General features: G+C 45.9%; 1 protein-coding gene across 7 annotated transcripts in view; it reads left to right on the top strand.

Annotated features, from left to right (window-relative positions):
- JARID2 (jumonji and AT-rich interaction domain containing 2) overlaps positions 1-13335 on the top strand; it is a 272742-nt gene that overhangs the window by 150376 nt on the left and 109031 nt on the right. For 2 of the 7 annotated variants that reach the window (XM_019420064.2, XM_019420065.2), the window contains one exon: positions 8455-8596. The exons of the other annotated variants lie outside the window; for them this stretch is intronic. In XM_019420064.2, the coding sequence (XP_019275609.1) occupies positions 8455-8596 (142 nt within the window). The remainder of the gene's footprint in view (positions 1-8454; positions 8597-13335) is intronic. 7 annotated transcript variants of the gene reach the window in all.

Below are 13335 nucleotides of genomic sequence, written 5' to 3'. Positions count from 1 at the left end.
CAGCAGTTTTAAATTTTCTTTTTTTTTTTAATTTCGAGTAGCCCACTTAATCCTTTTTTTATTATGTTCGTCTGAAAAGTAGGTGTGCAGTTTGATTTGTGAGTGAGGTAATGAGGTCACGGGGAAACTTCTGCCCCTCCCAGTCTTGCTGGAGAACTTCTGTGGGGTTCATTTTTGTTGTGTTAGGGAGAAAAAGCAGCCAGAGAGGTCTGAGGGTTAAGGGTGTGGCTCTTATCTACAGATTGTGATGTCAAGACAAAGTATTTGGGAGTTGTGCCTGGTTATCGGCACAAACTAGTAACTTTATGGGATTTGTTGATTTGCATTGAAGCCAGCTTTGCGTAACTTTGTAGAGACTTAATATTTGAGAGCCCATTTTGTTTGGTAACCCACCTGTGGGGTAAATGCAGTTGGTGATCTTCAGCTTGAAAGATAAATACACACGCGTATGGTAATTACTTAAAGGTAGAATATCCCTGGCTATCCAGGAACATACTGTATATGTATCTGGATATCTCCGTTTTGAGAAGTGCAAGTTACATGATTCAGGAGAAATCGGATTTTTTGGCATGTCCGGTTATCTGAATGTAAAACTTTGAATGTGTTGGTCTCATTAACCGATTGAAAAGAATATCTCTAAAAATGCCCTGTGTTTACCTCTCCTGTGTATTGACTCTTAAGTTCCATGCTCTGCAGTGATGCCATTGTTCTATAGCGCCGTCCCCACGCCGGCCTAAATCCAACATCCTCTCTAATCACTTTTCCTCCATATGTGGAAGGCGGTTTTCCACCTCCAGGGTGTTCGGTCCTGGGTCGTTTGTACAGCAGAACCCTTCTACTCAGCCGATAGAAGCTGGAGTTGCGTGTCCTCGGGGATTCCAAGGATTCACGCTCTGGACGGACAGTTACACTAGGTCGCCTGGTGGGCATGTTTTGCCTGGTTTGCCCGCGTGAAATCAATAAGGTATCGGGCTGGGGCTTGGACCCAGAGGAGTTAAGGCCCGGGATGGAGGAGTAATTGACGCACAAGTGGGGAGCGCTTCTTTCTCATTGTGGAGAAACATGGATGTTTCTATTTCCGGCAGTTATTACTGTTATTGAAGATCCTCTACCTGTTGTGATGTTCTAAAAACCGTGGCCTAAACAAGCAAGGGGGCTGTTCCAAAACGCACAGTACACCTTGCTCGCCATTGTCATCCTCGGAGTTCCAATAGCTGCCCAGGCTGATCCAGAAATCTCTCCTAGAGACCACAGATCCTTCCCACCGAGTGATTTTTGTATCCAAGTCCGACCGTGGCTCTCTGGCGGTGGTTGTTGGAGCCTTTCCACGAGGGTTGTTTTCTTTCTTCTGGTGACTGCTGGGTCAGGACGTGGGAAGGAGAAGTCTTTTGTCTCCTGATGAGCTCTGGTGGTGCTCACTCGTTTGGGGTCTAGACCGCCAGAATAGGGCCTGTTTTTGTGCTAATCAGCCATGCGCTCACCCTTCCTGTGTGTGCAGGTGCCCTGTCTGCTGGCCTGCTCCTTTGTGCCTCAAGGTGAGGGGTTGCCCTCTGGGCTCAAGGGTTCTGTCTCTCTTCCCCACTCGTCTGTCTGCAGTTTAGGTATCTGCTGAAATCTGAAATAGGAAGAAAGGATAGAAGCAGACATCTTCTTTGCCTGTCCGGTGGCCCACCTTCTCCATGTTAATTGTCACTGTATCCGTTTTCTGTTTTTTGTTTTGTTTTGTTTTTTTGTTTGTTTCTGGTTTTTTGTTTTTTGTTTTTTTTGTTTTTTGTTTTTTTTTTTTTTTTTTTTTTTTGCTAACCTCTTTTTCAAAATCTTGAGCCTGCAAAGGAGGTTCAGATTGTCCAGGAAGGTTTTGTAGGGCAAGAGTAGTGGTGGTAAAGGACTCCTGTGGGATTTATCTGTCTATTTACTTGTTGGGTGTTAAACTAGCAAAAACCTGTGTTGTCTCTTTATCTTGGGGCTCTCGTGAGGGGTCATTGGGGTTATTTTTGGATTGCATTTTCTTGGTTGGAATGGGAAATCTCCATAGCTGACAAAGGGGAGCCCTATCTGCCCAGGGGCCAGTCTCCTGAGGGAAGGGATGATTATTTTCCACAAGCCGAGGTGTTAAACCACTTTCATTTGTGCTTCGTTGACCATGAGTGTGGCAGTGACACCATGCCTCCCAACTGTCATTTGCTCTCACCGCAGCGTTTTGATGTGGTGAGGATGTCCGTGGACCAGCCTGGGCTCGGCTTGGCACACCTCTGCGCTGCCCGCCCCGTTCCATGGAACCCTAACATCCATCCAAACGCTTAGCTGCTGACCCAAGTGTATAGGGTTGGGTTTAAAGTCTGAATTCCTGTTGAACCTGCAAAGCTGGCCCAAGCCAGATTTTCCCTGGCACCCCAAAGCAAAAAGCAAACCAGTTTTATTTTTTTTTCTTTGACAATTTGGGTGAAAAACAGACTTTAGTTTTCACTGGTAATGACACTAGATTGTGCACTCTGAATATCTCAGGGAGGGTCCTACTTTGACAAGGGGATTCTTTTTCTAATTTTTCTCTCACCTCAAAGTGTGCCAGCCATCCCCATCCCCCAACACACACACACACACACACACACACACACACACACGCACGCACGCACGCGCTGCAGCTGAAAATGAAAGCTCTCTTTGGATGCTTGACTGTTTAATATGTAATGTGATACCTTGTCTCGCAGTGACAGGGTGACAGACGGGCATTGGGCTGTATAATACAGAATTACCTTTTGTGCATCTCTTCTACAACAAAGCCCAATACATGGCCTCTCCCTAATATGCTAATACGTTTGGTGTGCTCCAGATGTTTTGGAAGCTAGGGAACAGCTTCAAAGGTCTCCTTATTTTCTCCCCCCTCACTTTAACCCATCTTTAGGCACTGCTTTTTGTGAAACAGAGGCATTCGATTTTCCTTTGGTTTTGTATTTTGTTATGGACGTGCAGCTAACGGGATGGCTGGTGAAACTTCTTTGTGTCTAAGACATAAAATTATAAGGGCTGCGCATTTTAAGGCTCCCTCGCCCCCTTCTCCCCATGTTAGCAAAGGATTCCCATCTCTTCCTGCGCTGGTGTTCTAAAATCTATAGCTCTCCTCGGTTGTTTAAGCTGGAGTTCTTGAGCTAATGGGCTTTGGCCTTGTTTGTGTTTGGATTTTCCCACCCCCCTGTGTTCAGGCAAGAGGGAGCTCCTACTTGTACATCTCCAGCCGTCCAAAGGACAGGATTTCTTCTTAACCCTCTGCTGATGCTGTCCCAGGCATAGAAAAGAAGCCAGTTCTGGTGTCTTGCCTTGAAAGCCTTTTCATTTCTTGCTAATTTGGGAGATAGGCTGAAAAGCTCCGGAATTTGATGGCTCCATTCTGTCACACTCGATTCTTTGGGGTTCTCCGCGTGTGAGAACGGACACTGTGGTCATGGTGGCCGAGTGGTCTCAGGCCTGTGACCTGCCCCTCCTGTCAGCTGCTGGTGGCTAGCCAGGGTTGCAGGCGGTCCCCAAGCGGCCTTCCCTCGCGGTGGTTTGGAATTTTCAGCTCATATTTATTGCTTTTGTGAAAGACAATAGACGTGGTTTAATTTAAGTTCAACCTACTGAATATTAATCGAGGAGAACACGTGCTAATATGGGGAGAAGGGAATCTTTGGGCCATTCAATTTCCTCTGTTTAACCTCCTCTCCCAGTGAAGGTATGGGTTTGTCGGAGGGGAGGGGTTGGGGAAAATAAAATCATTTGGTGTCTTTGAAGGAGGGGATGCTGTTTTTGTTGTTTCTCATCAGCTAAAAATAATAATTCAAAAAATTGACGGCAGGGCTTTGTTAGGGAGAAGAAAAGGCAGTGTGCGTTAGCTTGCCTAATGTTCTGATAATGGCTCTTCTGCCCTGTGAAATTGTATTGCATCTTGCTGACCTAGCTCTTGTGGATTGGGCAGGCAGTATGATTTGGGTTAAAACACTCAAAATGAAATGGGGTGGCCGCTACACCAGAGGTGTGACAGTAGGTGGGGGTTGGGGAACACAAAAGAAACCCAGGTCTGTCCAGCCATGTAGACCGCTTAACTAAAAATAAATCTTCGCTGTACAGGACGGGAAGACTGAAATTGAAAGTCGGTTGTGTGCAGCACAAATTGGTCTTGGCCCTTCAAAAGGCCGTGAAAAGCCGAGCTGCTTCCATTTGCATTGACAGGCAATCAGTTCCCGCTGTACGGGCCCCAGTTTCCCTGATCAGGAAAGCGAGTCAGACTTCTGTCTCTGAAATGGGTGTAAAATTTGATAATCCGGTTCCTCTGACTTTGCACTTGTCCGACTTTTGGAGGGGAGAAAAACATCCTGTGTCTTTTTACATTTACTTCTTTGTAAGCTTTTTTTCCGTTGAGAGAGAGGGAGAAAGGGATAGAAAGACTCCTAAGCGGCCCCCGCAGTGCCAGGTGGAGCCAGACAGATCTCACGAACCACGAGATCATGACCTGAGCTGAAGCCAAGAGTCGGACGCTTAACCGACTGAGCCACCCAGGCGCCCCTGAACGCTCTTCCTCCCCCACCGGAGCGCTACTTTTTTTCCCTCGGTATTATTTGCCATTGGGCCACTCTTTGAGCTTTGTGCGAAGTTGTGTAAAGAACCTTCTTTCCCTTCGCAGAAATCCCCGATGAAAGGTGGAAGAATGGCCCAACAGAACTGTGGGGTTGGACGCCTTACTTTGATTTGTGTCGTGATAGGCTGTGCAGTCCTCTTCGGTTTCGTCCCCTCTGGTTCACACTTGCACAGAGCCTCACAGTGGCTCAGGCCCCTCGGTCTTCTGGTGTGAACCTTGCTTTCCCCTACAATAGTGGTTCTCAAAATGTGGGCTGCAGACCAGCCAAGGCAGCAAGCATCAGCATCCTGTGGGGACTTGTGAGAATAGGGACAGGCTGGGGGCGAGGCCCCGGGGACTCTGTTTGGAAACCGGCTTCTGATTCATGGTCGATTTTGAGAATCAGGTGTATAATCTGCCGAGGTGATTATTGTCAGAGGGGCGGGAATATAGCTGTCATTGAACTTTTCTCTGCTAAGTCATTCACTCCCTCACTAGCTGCTTACTCGTGCAGCAAATACGGAAGATCTTGTTCTGTACCGAACTGCACGGTCTGCCCCTGCCTCACCTGACTGTGTGTAGCCCTCACTTGTTTCCCCCTTGATCCAAATACAGCTTGAAAACAACCCTTCTTCTTCCTCCTCCTTGACCAGCACCACCACCACCACCTGGTTTTGGCTTTTGTTTTCAGGTCAATTGCACATTCCAGGTTGGTTTTCCTTCATGTAGTGGTTGGAAGCTTTGCTTTCTGTCCCCATTGATTCATCTCCACTGTCCTCCCCGTCACTTTTTTCCTTGCCCGACAAGTGCGAGGTGTCTTCTTTGCGCATCCTGACTGATCCGTGTGTGTTTGTCGGTCGACCTCCTCACCTGAATTTAGATTTTGTGTGATGATGCCTGTATCCCCAGGGCCCCGGCACATGGTAGGTGTTAAGAAAGTGAACAGGTGATAAAAACTTGAAGAAAAATTACAGAAAAAAGAAAATGAATGGATGAATTTCCATTCTGCCCTCCCTCTCTTTATTCTCCTTCGTGGACTTAGGGCCATTGAAAAATAGGAGCTCCACCAAGAGTAAGCTTATATTTAAGAGGCCTCTCTTCTATTAATTTTACACGCGGTTCTGTAATTGAGAGTTTTTGTTTTGAATTTCCCGTCCTTTTCAAGTGTGGTCATTCACCCACCTCCACTTTACAAATAGGACGTGTATCCCTGGATCAGTTTCTTAATTTCCGAGTATTGTCTGTATTCATACTACTGTTTTCAGTGGTCTTGCTCCCCACCCTGGGACCTTACTAAAGTGCTCTTTATGTAGTGTAGTTTTATGTAGTTAATACCTACGTTTTGCGTGTAGATTTAGTGTTTTAGAGCTTCATTAAGTAATCTAAAGGCAGGGAAGATTAATTTTCATATGTTTGACCGCCCCCCCCCCCCCCCGAGAATATATCCCCAAATATTTCAAAAATTTATATAAAATTGTTGAACGTTCAGCTTTCAGTTGACTTAAAATTAAAAATGATTTCCTTCTCTGGGGCGCTTGGGTGGCTCAGTTGGTTAAACATCCGTCTTCAGCTCAGGTCACTATCTCCTGGTTCGTGAGTTCAAGTCCCACATCGGGCTCTCAGTGCAGAGCCCGCTTCAGATCCTTTGTCCCCACGTCTCTCTGCCCCTCCCCCATGCACGTTCTCTCTGTCTCTCTGTGCCTCTGTCTCTCTCAAAAATAAATACTATAAACAAATAAATAAATACTAAAAAAAAAAAAAAAAGGCATTTGACTCTTGATTCCAGCTTTGGTCGTGATCTCTGCATGCTTGGGATTCTCTCTCCTTCTCCCTCTTCCCCTCCCTTGCTTGCACTTGTACACTCTTTCAAAATAAATAAATAAAGTTAAAAAACAAATGGTTTCTATCTCCACACTAGCTATATTTCAGATGCTCAATACCTACATGTGACCAGTGGCCACAGGAGTGGATAGCACGGACCATACTTCTGCCCTTTGACTCCTAGACATCCATATAATTAACGTCTCCTCTTTGCCTCCCAGCGCAAACTTCCCAAATTTTTTCTTCTTCGGGGGAAGTTGTGTATGTTTTCATTTCCATATTGCAGCCCAGCCTCCCACAGCTGCCATGGGATTTATATTTATTGCATCGTATTAGATTGCCAACCTTAGAATATTACTCATTCTCTGAAATGATGGGAAAATAGATAACAAGGGAAGTGTATGCACACACAGGGTTTTGTTGCAACGTACTACGTCCTTTCAGACGACGTTCCCAAATCTGTAGAATCCTGTATTCTGTATAGTGTTGAGTGCCACGAATAGGAACCACTCTTATGTGTTTGACCCGAAAAGGGATTTAATACAGGGAACTAAGTACTTACAAAAAATTGGTGGAAGGGTTGGAAGATCAAAAATCAAGGGGCCACACTGTACTTTTTTGGCCTTGCTTAAAAGCCAAACGCTGATTCCCAGCTGCTGATGCCCATGAGGCTGGTGCCTAGATCGTGAAATTGGGGGCCATTCACTGTGGACATTTGTGTTGGGGCAAGCTTCCCACTGCTAGGACTTAAGTTGTGTCCAGAACCCGAGATTCAGGAACATCTGCATGCTAGAAGACTGGCCAGGCTTTTCTTACTCAGCTGTCACCCGTTAGTGTGGCTTTAGTGCGGCTTTAGTGCTTATTAAAATACTTCAGTCTCCCTTGGCACGGCCCCTTCCCTGTGACCTTTCTCCAGTTCAGTTATTAAAAGCACATCACAGGGGCCCCTGGGTGTCTCGGTCAGTTAAGTGTCCGACTTCAGCTCAGGTCATGATTTCACAGTTCGTGAATTCAAGTCCCACGTCGGGCTCTGTGCTGACAGCTCAGAGCCTGGAACCTGCTTCAGATCCTGTGTCTCCCTCCCCCTCTCTCTGCCCCTCATTTGTTCATATCCATCCTCCCTCTCTCTCTCTCTCTCTCTCTCTCTCTCTCTCAAAAATAAATATTAAAAAAAATTGAAAAAAAGAAATCACATCCTTGGGTGGTCACAACACTCCCTCTTCTGCGTGGTGTCCTATATGCAGTTCTAGAGAATCCTTATCCTTTGAGACCATCAAAGGTAAATGTGACTGTCTCCCGTAACGGACTACTTAGGAAGATGAAGTTGTGTAGTAGGATTTCTAGTTAATAACCTAAGCTGTGGCTCCAAAATACTGATGCGTTTGCTTGTGTGGTTCCTGAAGGCCATTCCAGAAAGGATTTCAGTGTTTCTGAGAGTAGGTCTTCAGCCCTTTGAAGGAAAACTAGTTCAACTCGGTAACACACGAGGTGCCTTTCTTTCCACCACCCACCCCAGCCTCAAAAGATGTTCATGTATTTTGAAAAGAACCCTGCAGTATACTGTGTTACAGAACTCTGCTTGGATTTCTTACTGTTGAAACTACTTCCTGGGCCTAAAGTAGGAGGAAGTGTCCCACTCAGAAGGGACCTGTACCCTTTTCTTTTTAAAAAAAATTTTTAAAAACATGTTTATTTTTGAGACATAAGCGTTTGAGCGGGGGGAGGGGCAGAGAGAGAGAGAGAGAGAGAGAGGGAGACACAGAATCCGAAGCTGGCTCCAGGCTCTGATCTGTCAGCACAGAGCCCTACGCGGGGCTCGAACCCAGGAACCATGAGCTCATGACCTGAGCTGAAGTCGGACACTCAACCGACTGAGGCGCCCCCCCCCCCCCCCCAGGTGCCCCAGGACTTGAACCTTTTAATCCCGTTCTTCCCAAATTCTGGTCTGTCCTCATCAGCCGTTGTGTGAGGGGTAACTGTGGTAAAGCGCTGCTTCCTGATGTCATGTGTTTTAAGTGTTTGTCCCCTTTTCTCACCTGTAGGGCTCCTTGGTCATGGCCAGTCTAAGGGATTAGGACCAGCATCAGAACAGTCAGAGAATGAGAAGGACGATGCATCCCAGGTGTCCTCAACTAGCAACGATGTTAGTTCTTCAGATTTTGAAGAAGGGCCGTCGAGGAAAAGGTTAGTACCCAAGGCTGAAAATGCTGACGCCTTAAACCAGGGACCTCAAACCAGGCGCCAGGTTTTCCCACAGGGAACACACTCGGGCCCCCTCACCCTGCCTCCTGGTTTTCACAGAGGAGCCAGGGCTCTGGATGTGTCACAGCCCATGTCCTGGTTTCTAAGTATTGTCCACCAATCGTCATGAAAAATGAACACACTTCAGCAAACGATCTGGGCCTCACAGAACCTCTTCTTGGCCTGAGAATTGGCCCTGAGGGTTTACCGACTTGTAATTCTTGTCTTCACTGATCCTTTTCATCGACTCTCCCGTTTGTGGAGTCCATTCAATGGTATTTCTTTTTGCCATGTCTGAGGAGAGCCGTTCCTAACCGCGTGAAGAACGAAATGTGGTGTTTCTGAAAATTTTCTCCCTCCTCAGGAAAGCAGAACGGCTTGGTGTTCAACTCTGTCAGCAGTGGTGGAATCCTTCATGAAACTTTAAATTTACCAGGTTTTTATTTTTTATTTTTTTTTTAATTTAAGGACTTTCCTGAATAATAAGCTTGTGAGAGTTTGATAGGGAAGTTGGCTATGAGAGCTTGATAAGCTTGTGGTTTCCTGGTCAAACAGCAGCAGTGACATTATATAATGCTTTTAGTCCGGTGTTTCAAAATCCCCTTGCTGGTCACCTGCCTTATTTCATTCCTCATGTGTTGTGTTGTGTACCCCCCCCCCCCCCCCTTTAGAATTTATATTTCATTTTTTCTTTCTTTCTTTCTTTCTTTCTTTCTTTCTTTCTTTCTTTCTTTCTTTCTTTCTTTCTCTTTCTTTTATTTTTTCTTTCTTTCTTTCTTTCTTCCTATTCTCATACTTGTGATTTTCCTGGATGACTCGATTAAGGACTTTTTCTTAGAACTTCATCATGTGAGAGGTTGGGGAAAGGGGGGAAAATCCCCTTTGTCTGGTTGCCTCTGTTTTACTCTTTCTACAGAATTCTAAATTCCCTTTCGGAAACGATCTAGATGCGTGTATCTAACAAAGAACTGAACAGAGTGGAAATTGAAAGGAATGGATTGGCCATGGGTTAGGTATTCCAAATCCTTAACAGAACTGGACTTTGGTCTGAACGTTGACGTGACCGCTCAGTCTTCTTGTATTTGCCTCCATCATGCAGTGTCTTCGTTCGGAAAACCCGTGTTGCATTTTCTCTTAATTCTTGGCACTGCGTCTGAGAAGAGGTCCCAGATTTGTTATTAGTACACTCAGCAAGCATATGTAAGAAGTTTCTCTGCCAGTGTATTGGGCCTTGCAAGTTACTTACTCTCTTTACAGACCCTTGGGTGAGTGTCTCAGCGACAAGCCTATTACGTTTCAGATACTGGGCCACAGACACTCTTGCTCTGCCCCAGTTTGAGAAATGCATCCTCACAAGAGAGGGAATTCGAGAATGTGTGTTATAAATCCCCTCAGTAAATATATTGGGACGTGTAATGATATTATCCATGCTTGCAAACATGGGTGGGTGGTCATGCATCTGGCATCTTTCATCCCTGTTTGGGGAGCAGAATTCTATGAGTGGGGTTGGAAATGTCAGTCCCCGGTCCTTTAGCCGCATGGCTGTCAATCACTCTCACCTCCAGAAAGATCCTGCCAGCATGGGGGGGTGGTGCCCGAGATCAGTCGGTTTCGTTCTCTTGGTCGAAGGGGGTCGCTGGCCCTTTGTCCTTGACCCCAGCGCCTTTCTCCGGTGCTGCTGGCCTCCTCTTTGCACGGTGCTGTGCAGCAGCTGTATGCAAATCAGTCCTTTTAACTTTTGTTCTCCAGGACAGTGGAAAAGAGAAATTTTGTTCAGGGTGAATCTCAGGAAAACGTGACCATCGCTAATCTGCTTTAATTAGTGTGCCAAGTAACTTGTTTTACGGGATTAAGGATTCATAGCTGCATCTCATTTGGTTATAATCACACTCTACTTAGTGAAATCCATCGGGGACATAACATAGGTTATGGTTTGACAGGTTAGGTTAGATTTCGGGCTGGTCTGGGGTGGTCTGGATTTGACAGGAGGTGGGGGGGCTTTGTAGTTTACCAATAAGTAGGTAGGGTAGTTAGGGCTAAAATTTCTTGCAGGGTTCTAGGGTACGTCGCAAATACAAAATAATAATGCTTTCTGGCTTTCAAAGAGCTCGTTTGTTTTGATCTCCACTTCATTGGTATTTGGCATGAACCGTGCCTTCCGAGACACGTCGTTAGAACTGGAATCTGAATTCCTGGGGCTTTGTCAGTGCTCTGCCAGACTTCAGTGCTCAGCCTTCCTTTATCTTACACCTATTAGACCTTTTTAAATAATCGAATAGGGTGTCTCGTAGTGTGCTGTCTCTGCTGATGACTGATCAAGCTCAGAGTACCTGCCTAAGGTCGTTGTTTCCAAATGTCGCTTGGAGCATTTGGTGGATTGTTGAGTAGACGCTACTTTTTACCGTGTGTCTAACGTTCCCTGAGCCTTGTGTATATATAGTGTGTGTGTGTGTGTATAGTCGAGAGGAGCAAATCTTGTGATGGACCACTTGGGTTCTCTGTAGGCATTTAGACTGTGTGGGACAACACACGGAATCCTAAACTTGGAGGGCCATGATTTATGTCTTTGCTCTGAACACAGCCTTCTCTTTGAGAATTGCTAGCCATTCTTGTACAGTTAATTGCTCTTCCTTAAATACACGGTTTTTAGGATCACCACTTAATATGCCTTTTGTCTTGGGAGTGGAGGGAAGAGGGAATTTGTGTTTGAGTTTCGTAAGAAAAATTAAGATACGAAGCGTAGACTAGGCCAGCCTCAGTTAGACCTTGCCTTGAGTTTCCAACCTGGAAATGAGAGCAATTCCATTTTCTGGTGATGCCTGTCATGTGATTTTCAAGTGTTCAGTGCAAACATGTCATGTGTTTACAAAGTGTTATTTTTGTACAGGAACATCTCCCCCTCCCCCCTCCCTGAGCTACATTTGGCCCTGTGTACTTGGTGCCATTGGTTTTACTGGACATTGGGGATCTTTTTGGCATACAGAAAGCAAAAGAATCGAGAGCTCTGAAGGACTTATTTTTTCTTTCTTGAGGCAAACGTGAAAGGTATCCAGCCATCGGAAGGTAGTCCTCTGAAATCTTTGTGCGCTCTTTGTAAAACAAAAGCCACCCTCTCTAGAAGCCCTTTGCCTCTTTGATGGACAAGACATCCCAGCCACTGATGATCTCTGGAGGACTCTGAGCTGGTGGGAGTCCCTGCCTGTTGATTTTCCTTGTCTTTTGATCCCTGGGGTGGATGCCATTAAAAGATACGCATTAATGTAGCGTTAATGTTCAGAACGGAAACATTATAGAAACTTTGAGCTTTTAATCAGCACCTTCTGATTCCGATGGTGGCCATGCCTACCTGGTTCCTTTCCCTCCCCATCCTGTTACACGGACAGTGCCTGTCCTGTTACTTTTTGTCGCAAGTTTTACGACAGTCAAGTGTATCTGAGTATTTTTAGAAGCCAGAATGGACAGATTCTGTCAGTCAGGTGTGGAAAGACTCAGATGGTGATGGGAATATGGATTCCTTTTTAGGAACAGTGAGGACTGGAGCTAGACTATGTGGCTTGTTGTTCGGGCCCAGCATCTATTTGTCTCGTGCCTTTGGACAGGTTCTTGTAGCATAGCTGGGCTGCAGTTTCCTTATTTGTTAAAATATCTTTTTTTTTTTTTTTTTTAAATGTTTGTTTTTGAGACAATGTGAGAGACAGAGTGCAAGCAGCGGAGGGGCAGACAGAGGGGAGACATAGAATCCGAAGCAGGCTCCAGGCTCTGAGCTGTCAGCCCAGAGCTCGACGCGGGGCTCGGACTCCCGAACCGCGAGATCATGACCTGGAGCCGAAGTCGGACGCTCAACTGACTGAGCCACTCAGGCGCCCCTAAAATGTCTTTTTAAGATTAGTAACCACCTCGGGGTGGTTTTGTGCACCGCACAAAGTGAATTTGTGAAGAGCCCCTAGGTATGTGATACATACCATGTATTAGATGCTGTATTATTAGTGATCATCGCTGAAGGGCACCTGAATTGTACGTGAGCATGCGCATTTATTGGGAACTTCTCAAACACGTTTTAGAGGAATTTTGATTTCTACAAACTGCGGTAATCACTGTGGTGACACTGTCACCACCATCTGTGGGCAGATGGAAGAGTGTAGGCGGGTATCTCTTCTGAAGTTCCTGAGTCACAGGAAGGGACCCTATGGCTTTTAGTGTGGATTTCCTCCACGGAGGTTGGCGTAACCAGGTTATTTGCCCGCGTGAAGCAGTCCTGAATGGGATGAGGTTCAAGGTTGCGAAGATGGGCTGTTGGTGAGCAGATTCCGTCTCCACCATGCACCTTGCTGCCAGGGAGGCTTCTGTTTTGCTAGTACCAATGGCTAAGATCCCTGACTCACTTTGAAAGAAAACTCTAATAAGAGAGTCTAGTGAACTAGCAAAAAGGGGGGGGGGGGTTCTTGTTAAAGAGCTTAGGCCATTGATAATACAAGACTCGAGTTCACAGATCGTCCCACTGTAGTGGATTGGGTTTTGAATAGGAGAATCATCTTAAGAGGGAGGATGCCATGACTTAGGTGCATTGAGTTTCTGGTTACAAATACTTGTTGAAGATGGTGAGCCTTCTCCTGGGCTTTTGGAATAGGTATTCCTTTCATAGCTGAAGAGTCAGTACGGACGCGTTCCTTATTTCTGTTCTG

This window comes from Panthera pardus, unplaced genomic scaffold (assembly GCF_024362965.1).
Source record: "Panthera pardus isolate Hobbes unplaced genomic scaffold, ASM2436296v1 HiC_scaffold_17, whole genome shotgun sequence".
In the NCBI taxonomy this organism is placed as follows: domain Eukaryota; kingdom Metazoa; phylum Chordata; class Mammalia; order Carnivora; family Felidae; genus Panthera; species Panthera pardus.
Note: the sequence above shows the minus strand (reverse complement) of the source record. Positions and strands in the feature narration are given on the sequence as shown.